The sequence below is a fragment of the Mchenga conophoros genome, linkage group LG2, assembly GCF_057382185.1.
Source record: "Mchenga conophoros isolate Kocher_MC1m ecotype Shallow Benthic linkage group LG2, M_conophoros_male_GT1.1, whole genome shotgun sequence".
Lineage (NCBI taxonomy): Eukaryota > Metazoa > Chordata > Actinopteri > Cichliformes > Cichlidae > Mchenga > Mchenga conophoros.
This window is the reverse complement of record NC_140527.1, coordinates 38,722,610-38,735,439: the sequence shown is the minus strand read 5'-3', so window position 1 is coordinate 38,735,439 and position 12,830 is coordinate 38,722,610. Positions and strand designations below refer to the sequence as shown.

The following is a 12,830-nucleotide window of genomic DNA, read 5'->3' as shown; positions in this document are numbered from 1 at the left end:
CCTTTATTTTTCCTCAGATGTTTGACTCTGTGGCAGACATCATCAAGTTCCACTCCATATTTCCAATAACACTTGTCAGTGGGAGAACCGCGATGGGAAACAAGTACCCAGACAACTGTGTGCTGACATTTCCTATAACAAAAGGGGATGTTGAACGGTTGCTACAATAACATGTGAACCTTGCCAACAAAGATTTGTCAATGTGCTTCTTGTGTCATGTGTGTTCACAGTTCCACAAAAACTGTAGCGCTGTCATTCTGAGCAAGTTGGGGTGGATGGATTTTGTAAAAGAAAAATATATACGTTGATCAGACGTGCCTATAATTTCTGGTTATTTTGATAATAATAATGTGCTAATGGTTTTTAAATTAATCCCATAGACAAGTGGTTCTCAAATTCTTTGGGTCCAGTGACACAAAACCTCCTATAATCAAAATATCGATTTGGCTGGTTCTGCCACAGCATTCGAAAATCTTCCCACACCTGCTAGCTACCAGGCTAATAAACTAGCAAGTGATTTCATTGTTGCAGTGAGTCACAATCATATCAGTTCCTCCTGTTCCTCCATAATATGGTAGCAATTACTGGATAAAATATGCTTTTGTTATTGAATCAAATGGTCCCCAATCTGTAAAATGCACTTTTTAATGATCTAGCGCAATTTAACAAATTATTTTACAGATCCCCTGTCCCCCGGACCCGATTAGAGACCCACTTCTCTCTGACAGATAATAGTGATCTACCCTAATTATCCTAATTTAATGTCTTCAAATTGTATATTTTGTAGCAGCAATCTAAAATAAAAAGTCTGTAACTGTACAATTATACAAACCAAAAAGCTAGAACCAAATAGCGTAATCTTTGGTCATTTTTTGCTTTATATGGATATTTGTATAAACATATACACATATCTACTGAGAAATAAAAGAAATATTAAATATTAATCTCTTAAATACTAATCTGGTTTTTGGACAGTTGATTTGGAATTCAGTTAAACGCTGATCATGAATCCATATAAAAAAGTTAGCATTTTCATGTGTTTCGCCTCCTTGTATACTTTTCTTGGCAGGAATGGACTTCCATACCTACTTCACATTTTCCTTTCTTTTTCTTAAATCAGACTTACTTACCTGTCCTTATTTTTAACCAGCACAATGTTGTTTTTCAGTCATGAACTGCACGAAATGTTATAAAGATTTTATTTTTATTTTATCACGATTTTATTTTAAATTATTACAAGAGTTGGGAAATTCCCAGTGCTAGGTTTCAGTTAGCTTGACTCAGTGCCATTCAGTGGCTCTGGCTTAAGTGCAGTGAATTGATTTAGAGCAGGGGTCACCAACCTTTTTGAAAGTGAGAGCTACTTCTTGGGTACCGATTAATGTGAAGGGCTACCAGTTTGACACACACTTCTCAAATAACAAATTTCCTCAGTTTAACTTAATTATGTGTTATCATTAATAATTAATGATATTCATCTATGTACGGACACTAATTATGTTAATTATTTTTCACCATAATTATAAAGAATGCAATTAGGAAACAAGGTAGGAAACATAAATATCAATATGCAACGCTTTATTTCTATATATCTCTGCAAGTATTTACATTTTGAAGTGATCACTTCTACAACATTTTCACTTACCACTAACAAATTTTAACAAATCATGCACTGTTACATACATTATTTTTGTATGTATGTAACATACAAAAAATCAACTTTCAAATTTTACAGAACTTTTCACCAAATTGGCAGCATTTTAAAGCGAATTGTCACATGTTACACTTAACAAACACATTTGTTTTTCAATAATTAAATTCAACTTTGACATGACACTGTAATGTTGCCACTGAGGACATCTAATATGGCTTTCTTTGTCTGTTAGTGGGAAACCTGGCATTGCATGCTGTTCACCAGTGTGTTGTAATCTGGGGTATAACTTGACACTGCAACTCTGAGTGAGTCTTGCAGATGTGCATCGGAGAGGCGTGTTCTGTGTTTGTTCTTGATGAAGTTCATGTCAGAAAAGGCTGATTCACAAAGATAGGTTGAACCAAACAGGCTGGCAACCTTCATAGCTGCTGTGCACACACCACTGTACTTTTCTGTGTCAACAAGGCACCAAAAGTTTGGTGCACCCTGACAGGCTTTGAGGTGGACATCATTTTGCAATGTTACAATTTCGATTTCCACCTGTCCAGCATCCAAGCTGAACATTGAACTTAGTTGCTCAGCAATGCATGTTGTGTCCACATTCATGAAAGGATTGGAAACAAATGAGACACATGGCTCAAGCTGATCAAGGTCACAAAACCTGTTCTCAAACTCTTGACCAAGTCGGTTTATGACTTGAGTGTACTTTTCTGCAACTTTGTCAAAAGTCTCAGATGGAGAAGCATTGTCTTTCAGCACCATCTGCACAGAGGGAAAGTGCAGCACCTTTTTTCTCTGTAAATGCACAGAGAAAATGTTCATCTGGGCTTTAAATCCATTTAAAGCACTTATCATGTCAGCAACAGTCTTACCTTTGCCTTGCAGCTCACAGTTCAAATGGTTCAGTTTCCCAGTAATGTCTGTTAAAAACGCAAGGTCAAGTGTCCACTCAGTGTCCTCCAGCAGAGATGTGTCTTCCCCTTTGGATTGCATGAACTCCTTGATTTCACCCAAAAGTGACAAAAAACGAAGCAAAATCCGTCCCCTGCTGAGCCATCGGATTTCCGTATGTAGTAGCAGGTCACCATATTCAGCTGACAGCTCCTCCAATAGCACCTTGAATGTTCTGTGCTGTTTAGCTCTGGAGCGGATGCTGTTTATGATCTTCACGACGGGAGTCATGACGTGCTCGAAGCCGATCACCTTTGCGCATAACGCCTGCTGGTGAATGATGCAGTGGTAATGCATGAAGTTTGGGAACTCTGTGTCACCTTTACAGTGAGCGATGAATCCCGTATGTCGGCCGATCATAGCAGGAGCCCCGTCGGTAGTCACTGATACCAGCTTTTCCAACGGTACCTTTTTCTTCGCGAAAAACTCCTTCACCGCGTTATAGATGTCAACTCCCTTCGTTGTTGTCTTTAGCGGCAGTAGTGTCAGAAGTTCTTCTTTTGTGGAGAAACCATCAAATACCATCCGGATAAAGACCATCAGCTGTGCTGTACTGCTGCTGTCGACGGACTCGTCACACTGGATGCTAAACCAACTGCACTTTGCCAGATCCTGATCCAACTGATCGGCCAAGTTCCCGGACATAGCCGACACTCTTCTAACAATTGTAGTTGCCCCCAGCTGGACATCAGAGAGAGTGGAGATTACATCGTTTCCATATTTCTCGTCTTTAAGCACAGTTTTTGCAATTATCATCATTGCTTCTTTGAAATACTCCCCGTCTAAAAATGCCTTCTTTTTCTTAATCATGAAATGTGTAGCTCTAAATGAGGCTTCGGTTGCTTTTTGAGAGTTTTTCACCGGTCTCGTGAAAAAAGACTGCTGTTTGCTCAAACCTGCCTTTAATTCGCGGGCCTTTTCCGCTCGCAGTGTTCTGCCCTTTGGGTAGTTAGCATGGTAGCTTGTGTGACACGTTCGGAAATGTCTCTCCACCTTGTGCCGCTTTGCCGTTGCCACAGTTGCCCCGCAAATGAGACACACGCATGAATCTTTCACAGTGGTAAAAAAGAACTCTTCCTCCCATTCACTGTGAAAATTATATGTTTTCTTCCTTTTTTCCACCATGTTTTCCTCATCTCCTCACCTTTGCCTTTGCTGGTCTTCACGGCAACTGTTTCCGTGGAGACCAGCTAGCACTAAATATTAGATCATGATCTAATATTTAATAATAAACATTTTTTTATATATTATCTCTAACAAATTAACGCCAATGCAATTGTGATTAAAAAAAAATAGCAAGAAAAAATAAAAATAGATGCAGCTTACTGGTAAGTTGTTATGGTGAGCTATTTTTAGAACAGGCCCGCGGGCGACTCATGTGGTCCTTGCGGGCGACCTGGTGCCCGCGGGCACCGTGTTGGTGACCCCTGATTTAGAGAGTGCGCTGCAGTATTTCTGTTGGTAACTTAACTAAAGATAGCAAGTGAAACCATTTATAACATGGAGCTAAAGTTTACTAATTTTTACAATATAAGTGGGAATATGACAGATATACTAAATAGCAAATTTAAGGCTAAACAAACTACTTCAAGTCACATGATTGATTGATTGATTGATTGATTGATTGATTGGTTGAGTAACAATACTTTATTTATCCCGAGGGAAATTGTTTAAAAGGCTACCAGACAATCCGGTGCCATCATGAGCACCTTTTCTGACCATACATGGAATACACAAACATAACACTGGGAAGACAGGTAGGGGAGGTACGAAAAAAACAATGGAAATACACACGAGGAAAGAGGAGGAGAAAAAAGATATCCTCGCAGACTGAGCTCCTCGGGGAGAGCAGTTTGAGAACAGAAAAAAACACCTCAGCACAGAAAGCACATAAATCTTCACATCTTACAACCTAAAAGCACATGACTTGCAGCGGGGGGGGGGGGGGGGGGGGGGGGTCAGGAGTTAGTCCATGTACACAGCAGCCAGCCTTCCAGTGCTAGACAGATCCGCCTGCCTACTTCAGGTGGGAGTAAACGTTTGGAGGCATTGGGGGGGGGGGGTAAGTGCGTGTCTGTGTACATGGGAGATTTGCGTGTGTGTGTGTGTGCGTGTGTGTGTGCGTGTGTGTGTGTGTGTGTGTGTGTGTGTGTGTGCGTGTGTGTGTGTGTGTGTGTGCGTGTGTGTGCGTGTGTGTGTGTGTGTGTGTGTGTGTGTGTGTGTGCGTGTGTGTGTGTGCGTGTGTGTGTGTGTGTGTGCGTGTGTGTGTGTGTGTGTGTGTGTTCAACTTGAGAGAGAGTTTCACCCGGTTAAGCAAAAGTCAACAGTCCTCCAGCTGACCCATGTGACCTTGAAGGATAGGAGCAGATGGTCAAAAATAATGAACTGGTATGCATAATTACAGCCATACCAGATAGTAAGCTCATGGAGAAATGCAGTCAAAGTTAAAAACATCGATTGATTGATAGATGGCAGAGTCAAAGGAGAGAAACAAAGGTGCAGAAGTGGCTCAGTAAACTTGTGAGAGCATAATATGAACAATTTTCCATTAGTTTTACAAAACCAGAGTGAGGTCATTTAAACCTAAACCATGGAGCTCCCAGTGCACAGCATTTGTGCTGATGTTAAGGGGGGGGAGGTTTCGAGGCTCTGTGGTTATTGAGTCAGCGAACCCCGTTATGCATTGTATCCTTCAGCACTGCCCCCACCCTGGTCATGATTTTTTTTTTTTTTTTGGGGGGGGGGGGGGGGGTCTAAACACTTCCCCTTTCCAATAATAGTACCTACAGCTGTGGAATATCTAGGAAGTTAGGAATTTCACAAACTTATTGCAACAGTAATGTCCTATTACAATACCGATTTCAAATTCAGTGAGCTGTTTAGAAACAACCTATTATTTCACAAACGTTTATGACACACTGCATGGCTGCGTGCTTGCTTTTATACACTTATACTAATGTGATAGAAAACAACTTCAAAGATTAAGAGTTGTGGCCTAATAGTGTAGATGCGCAATTTAATGAATGACGTCTTTTTAGGTCATATACTTCCCAAAATCTGACCTGCATAGGTCCGGTCCAGAGTCTTCCTTAGTCGTGATGGTTACATGATTGTTGCAGAACTATTGTTAACTGAATTAGCTTAAGCTTGAGCAGAAAAACTTCGCTGGCAATGTATGAGTTTAATTCTTCATTACCGTACTTATAAATGGATCATATAGTTGTGCATCAGCAGAAGTCAGCTGAAGGTCACAGTGATCTCTTTGGATGGCCCTGGACCCCGTATGTCTGTCCAAAAAGCAGACACTGCATTATGTAGATAGGAGATAACCCATTTAGGACTGTGATTATTAAGTGTACCAAGTGCCGTCGACTGCATGTGTCAGGAGTATCGGAACAGTTGAGACACATTTTTTCTAAACACCGCGTCTCTGTGGCTTTTAAACTACAAAATACAAAAATTGGTCCACCCCAAGGATCGGGTCCCCCGACACAAACAGAGTAACATAGTGTACGCTGTTAAGTGCAGGAGGATTGCCAGGATTTATACAAACAACCTCTGGCGAAGAGGATGGCACAACGCAGCAGAGCCACATTGTCAGGCCAGGACTCTGCAGTCTATTTACACCTACAGGCCAGGAGACACTCTTTCAAGGATGAGGATGTAACATCCTGGACAGGGAGGAACGCTGGTTTGAGCGCAGAGTCAAGGAGGCCATTTACGTGAAAAGGGAAAGACCATCTCTGAGTGGAGGAGGGGCCTAAGGGTACGTCTGTCACCATCTTACAATGCTGTGATTGCAGCCATTCCCCAACTCTCTGTGAATGGGACTCATGGACATGGATCAGTGAGCTTTGATGAGTGAGCTTTGATCAGTGGTTGTTGATCAATGGTCATGAGAATTTGCATATTAATGATCAAGGATCAGACCTCGCAGCACATTGTTCCTTCAGTGGGCTGGTTTCAGTCATTATGCAAATGTGCTGTTTATAAGATTGAAACCTGCAGTCAGCTGAGACTGAAGACGTCACTTGGATGATGATGAAACGTTTCTCCCACTGAAAACGTTACGTCCAGAATCAACTTTTGGGGATTTCCTTACCTGGATGATTGAGCATGCATCAATGATAATGGATTGGATTTATATAGCGCTTTTCAAGGCACCCAAAGCACTTTACAATACCACTATTCATTCACTCTCACATTCACACACTGGTGGAGGCAGCTACAGTTGTAGCCACAGCTGCCCTGGGGCAGACTGACAGAGGCGAGGCTGCCATATCATGCCAACGGGCCCTCTGGCCAACACCAGTAGGCGATAGGGTAAATGTGTCACTCCTATTTAGCTTTTAGATGAGGTTAAAGGCAATCATTGTTTGTTGTTTCCTTGGTTTCTGTGTTTGGGTTCTTGTATCGTTCATCATGTGTTAGGTCTGTTAAGCTTGTGTTGTCATGTCTATTTTCAGTGTTTCCTGTTTTATTTTGTGTTCTTTGTTCATTGTATTTAGTTTTACTTCCCCTGTCCTGTCATTAGGCTCATGTCAGTCAGCTGGTCCCCCATGTGTTCCCACTTCCCCTAATCACCTCCTGTGTATTTAAGTCCTCTGTTTTCAGTGTGTCATTGTCAGATCGTCGGCGTTGTTTCCAGGCCAAGAGTGCATGTCACGGTGTTTCATGTTAGGGCCATGTTCCTGTTGTAGGTTTTTATTTAATTTAGCTCACCCAGTTTAGTTTTTTTATTAGTCTTGCTTTTTGCCTTTTGCTTGCAGTTATTTTGCCAGCCTCGATAAACGGCTCGTGTTTGGTTATTCAAGTCACGTTTCACGTTTTGTTTCGTCTGCATTTGGGTCCACCTTTCACTCTACACGCTGATTGTGACAACAACAGTCTACTCAAGGTGTTTTATATTGTAAGTTAAAGACCCTACAATAATCCAATAATCTTATGGTTTTCCATTATAAACCAACCTGATAAGTGCCAAGTGTACAGTGTAGCAGTCACAAGGCATTCGATTGCTTTAATACACATCTTAGAAGCTTGATGCCTTCGATGCTTGTTGCCTCCTGGGAACACGAGGCGGGTCTGAGCCCGCGCTGGAGTGATGGCACAGTGGCAGGATGGCTGCTGTGTTGCCTGGGATTACTGCTTATCCCCTACCCAACGCTGTTGCTGGTCACGTGCTCTACAATGTTGTACTGTGGACATGTATGTGCTTTCTGTGCAGAGGAGGTTTTTTGTTTCCTGTTCTCATGCTGTCCTCCTGTAGCCCAGCATGAGCAGAGGTCTTTTTTTTTTCCCCTCTTGTACTTTCCCGTGTGTGTGTGTGTGTGTGTGTGTGTGTGTGTGTGTGTGTGTGTGTGTGTGGTGGGTTCATTCCACTGCATGTGGCGAATAAAATTTGAACTTGATTCTAATAGGAACCCCTGCTGTATTCATAAACTTCCCTTTTCTGTCAGTATTTTAGATGTCACCAGGGATCAACAGTTACATTTGGGCCTAGAGTGCTACTGAAGATCTGGAGTGTGAACCACTAATGGAGAATTATACATAGACAATGTTTGTATCCCAGTTGATGCCAAAAATTAGGTCCATAGGTATTTGGAAAGCCACAGTTTTTGTCATTTTTCCTCACTAGACCACCACGGTGGATTCAAGCAGTCTAACAAAGGCATTGCACTACATTTTTTAGAAGTTACAGCCATTTATATACATAGTGCACCATTTTCAGGCTCAAAAATGAGCAATTGACTGACAAACAGTTTTATGGCCAGGTAAGACCTGCTTGTCAGTCAATTCCAAGACAAACCAGATAAAAGGTCATCAAAGAAAACATTCGCAAGCTGGTTCCACTGGCAGCCATTCATGCCAGTGGCATAACAATGTCTGCATGTCATGTATAACAGGTAATGTGGTATGCTGCCTCTTTCTTCATCATTTTTCTTCCCATGATTTCTGTAGATTAATCTTAGTTCATCTGCCCCATTGTGCAGGTTCTTTTATGTTTTCTGGCAAAGTCTGATCTTATCTGGCCTTCTAGCTCTAGAGTGTCAACAGTGAGTAGCACCTTGTTGTAAAACCTCCTGTATTTAAATTCATGAAAGTACCTGTTGATTGTGAAAGTCTCACAGGAGGCAGCATGTGAAACTTGACACAGTCTTGTCGAATTTTGGGGGAAGGGTTAGGCTTGTATTTGGTTAACTGCCTGAACCTTTTCCAGATCAGTCGTTAGCTGAAAAGTGTTGTAGTCATTAAGTGTCTTCGAGTTTTTAAACCTAGCCTTGACTTAGCCTTGAACCAGGGCTCGGCATTATTATAACTCACCCTGCTGTGTGATGGTATGCAGCTGTCATCACGGAAGTTGGACGTCACAGCATTTGTATACTAAATCAGACTGTTGGATCGCAGTTCTCCCATTCAGTGAAGTCCAGTCACGCCTGCATATTCTTTATAGCCTTATTAATCCACTCCTTAAATGTCTTTGCAGCAAGTTTAGAAAGTTTTAGTTCATGCCTGTATGCAGGGATCAGTCCACCAGTCCCATGATCCAGCCATAACTTTAAGCTTTATTAAAGTTTTTAAATTTAAGTTTGTCACCCAAACTAAGGCTCCCCAAGAGAGGGGTTTGATAGTTGAACACTGCTTTTAGAATCTCTAGGAATCACAAAAGCCCTTTTCTATTACTCGGCACGATCAGCGGGTACTTTTATGTACCGTTCGTGTTGCTTATTAATTACGTAAAGGGACGCTTAGACGTGTTGCTATGACGACAACCACACAGGTTAAGTAGCAGGATTGTAATGGAAAACCAGTCGATCCGAGTCGAGTTATAGCGATCCATGGCGAGTCAGAGTAGGAACTAATGGACGAGAGGGCTAAATAAACCTTCACTTAGACCAACGTGTTCTGTTGAGATAATAAAATACCGTAAGGTCTTTAGAATATGATGTACCCCGTTACGTACAACTTTGTATGCGACAAGATTGATTTTGAATTCAGCACTTGATAACCATGTCTGTCTGAACAAAACATTACTAACTCTTCAACAGAGTCACCATTGCCCCACCAGAGAAAACAGGCCCACTGTATGCAAATGGTGAATGCATAGTGTCACTCAGCTCCTGCCCCCTCCTTTGTTGGGAGATTGCAGTTGTTAACAGATTGTTAAATGGCATCCTCTCCCCAAGTGTTATTAAGAGGTGGAGTGACTTTACTTTTGACTGGCTACCATTACAAAATATATCAGATTTTGTGAGGCGAGGACTGTACGTTGCTTTGTGAACAAACCACGGATCACTACTACCTGAAAAACTGTTTAATAAAAAAACAAAAGAAACCCTTCAGGTCTGAAAAAATGGAAAAAACTGAACATACAGCATACAAAAAAGGGGTGAGCCAACTCTGAAGCTGAAAGGCTTCAACATGAGGGCCAAAATGTTGAAGTTCTTCTTTTAGTTTGTGGTGAGCTCCTAAGGGACAAGAATAAAATCAGAATCAGAAAGGGTTTTATTGCCAAATGTTGAGCGGGTTTACAACATTAGGAAATTGCTGCGGTGCTTCAGTGCAAACATACTGTTATAAATTACGCTTAACTAGACATGAAAATAAGAATAAGAATTAAAAGTGCTACGTAGAAAGATATATACATGAGTGCAGGTGGTGATCAGTGCCAAACATGGAATGATGCAGTGAACACAGCGTAGGGTCATGTGTTAGTGGTGGGAACAGTCATACGGTTATTGTTCATGAGTCCAACAGCAGAGGGGAAGAAACTGTTCTTGTGGCGAGAGGTTCTGGTGCGAATGGACCGGAGCCTCCTGCCTGAGGGGAGCAGGGCAAACAGACTGTGTCCAGGGTGAGAAGGGTCAGCTGAGATCCGAGCTGCACGCCCCAGTGTCCTGGAGGTGTACAGGTCCTGCAGAGATGGGAGTCTGCAGCCAATCACCTTCTCAGCAGAGCGCACAACACGCTGCAGTCTCTGTTTGTCCCTGATAGTGGCTCCAGACGTTCAACCTCCCTCCTGTAGGCAGACTCATCCCCGTCCGAGATGAGTCCAATAACGGTGGTGTCATCTGCAAACTTGATTAGCTTGACAGACTGGTGGGTGGAGGTGCAGCAGTTGGTGTACAGGGAGAAGAGCAGAGGAGAAAGAACACAGCCCTGAGGGGAGCCGGTGCTGATGGTCCGAGAGTCAGAGACATTCTTTCCCAGCCTCACATGCTGTTTCCTGTCCGTCAGGAAGTCAGTGATCCACCGGCAGATGGGATCAGGCACATTCATCTGGGAAAGCTTGCCTCGGAGATGGTCTGGAAGGATGGTGTTGAAGGCAGAGCTGAAGTCCACAAACAGGATCCTGGCGTAGGTTCCTGGGGAGTCCAGATGCTGCAGGATGAAGTGTAGGGCCATGTTGATGGCGTCATCTACAGACCTGTTGGCTCTGTATGCAAACTGCAGGGGGTCCAGGAGGGGGGCCGTGAGGGTCTTGAGATAGGAGAGAACCAGGCGCTCAAATGACTTCATGACCACAGATGTCAGAGCCACGGGTCTGTAGTCATTTAGTCCAGTGATCCTAGGTTTCTTGGGGACAGGGATTATGGTAGAGGACTTGAAGCAGGCAGGCACATGACATGCCTGCAGTGAGGAGTTGAAAATGCCAGAAAACACTGGGGCCAGCTCGTTTGCACAGCGTCTGAGGGTGGCAGGAGACACACCGTCTGGGCCGGGAGCTTTTCGAGCATTCAGACTCTTAAACTGCTTCCTCACATCTGCTTCATGAATATGAAGAGTTGTGGTGGGAGGAGGTGGTGTGAAATCCTCTTTTGTGTGGGGTGAGGAGGGGGGTGTTGTAGGTGAAGTGTATGAAGGTGGTGAGGGCTCTATGGAGGGGGGAGAGGTGGGGGAATGAGTGTCCAAAGCTGGTGACACCAACATGATTACGTGACATCCTCTTTCTTTGTTTGCGTAACCTGTAGGGTTCAACAAGGTTCCGTCCTGGGTCCATTATTATTTTCCTTTTATACGTTTTTGCTAGCCAGTATCATTCAAACTTTTTCTGGCAATTCTTGTAATTTGTATGCTGACGACATTCAGCTGTACACATCTTTTAAGCCTGATCAGCTGGATAGGTTGTCCACTCCAGTTGATGGTTTATCCTGGATTTCTCCAATAACCTGATTATTTTGAACTCTGGCAAGATTGAGGCCATGTTTGGGATCTTTAGTGTCTTTCTTTGAACTATAAAACATTGCTTATGCATTTAGATCATTGCACCTCAATTACTCTACCACTGTTTTTCAGCTTAGACAAATCCTCTGTCACTCCTCCAGGCAATGCAAAATGCTGCAGAACTCTACAGAACGAGCTCACATTGCCCCTATTTTATTCTCTTTACATCGGCTCTCAAGTGTTTTTAGAATTCATTTTTAAAAGTCTGACACTTATAAACAGAGTCCTAAAGGGACAAGCTCCAGATCACCTATCTCAACTTGTTATTAAACACACTTCTTAAGCTCAAAATCTATTAGTTGTCTCTCATAGAAGACTGAAGACTCAGGGTAACAGCCTTTCAGTCTATTGTACCAAGATTAAGCTTTTCTGTTTAATCAGGCATTAGGGTTAGGGTTGCTAACATTTTTTGTTATTTACATTTTAATTTATTTTTATTCAGTTTTACCGTGGTTCTCTTTGCATATTGTGTTTTAATTGTTGTGCAGCGTGACTTTAATGTCTGTGAAAATCACCATATAAAAAGATGGTACTAACTTCAAAAATAGCAGTCAGGTAAAATTACCTGCGACCTTCTTTTGCTAGTTACACGGATCAAGGAAAGGTGAGCAGGAGGATCCATAGGGATAAGGAAATGGAAGGCATGATGTACAGAGTCTGACTGCATTTGCACACTGCTCCTGAAAACATGACGATGGATGTCATTAACATGGATCTGCTTTAGTGAAACTGCACTGATCCAAACATGGACTACGAAAGGCCAAATTCAGATACTTTTTTTTAAATATGTTTTTGTAATGGTTAATCCTCCAGTATGCACAAGCTCTTGAATTAAAATGATACTATCAATGCTTAAATAGAATTTTTGTAATTATCCATTTGACTTATTTTAATTTACTGAGAGTTTTATTTACTATTTTGCAAATAAACCTGGAAAAAATTGTGAGGCACATTTGATTAACACGCCAAATTACAGCTATTTACTTTCAGTTCTGAACATAAA

At 42.2% G+C, this 12,830-nt stretch overlaps 2 protein-coding genes across 4 annotated transcripts in view; one reads left to right on the top strand and one right to left on the bottom strand.

The window, feature by feature from the left end:
* Window positions 1-1,218, top strand: part of clnk (cytokine-dependent hematopoietic cell linker) — a 55,680-nt gene extending 54,462 nt beyond the window's left edge. For all 3 annotated transcript variants that reach the window (XM_085245241.1, XM_085245247.1, XM_085245236.1), the window contains one exon: window positions 18-1,218. In XM_085245241.1, coding sequence (XP_085101367.1) covers window positions 18-170 — 153 coding nt within the window. In that variant the 3' untranslated portion in view covers window positions 171-1,218. The remainder of the gene's footprint in view (window positions 1-17) is intronic.
* Window positions 1,219-2,384: 1,166 nt separating this feature from the next.
* LOC146582599 (general transcription factor II-I repeat domain-containing protein 2-like) lies at window positions 2,385-3,361 on the bottom strand. The gene is made up of 2 exons (XM_085246239.1): window positions 2,527-3,361; window positions 2,385-2,416 (listed from the first exon to the last, which is right to left on the bottom strand). Exons 1-2 carry the CDS (start codon window positions 3,359-3,361, stop codon window positions 2,385-2,387), a joined length of 867 nt encoding a protein of 288 aa, XP_085102365.1.
* Window positions 3,362-12,830: the final 9,469 nt, after the last annotated feature.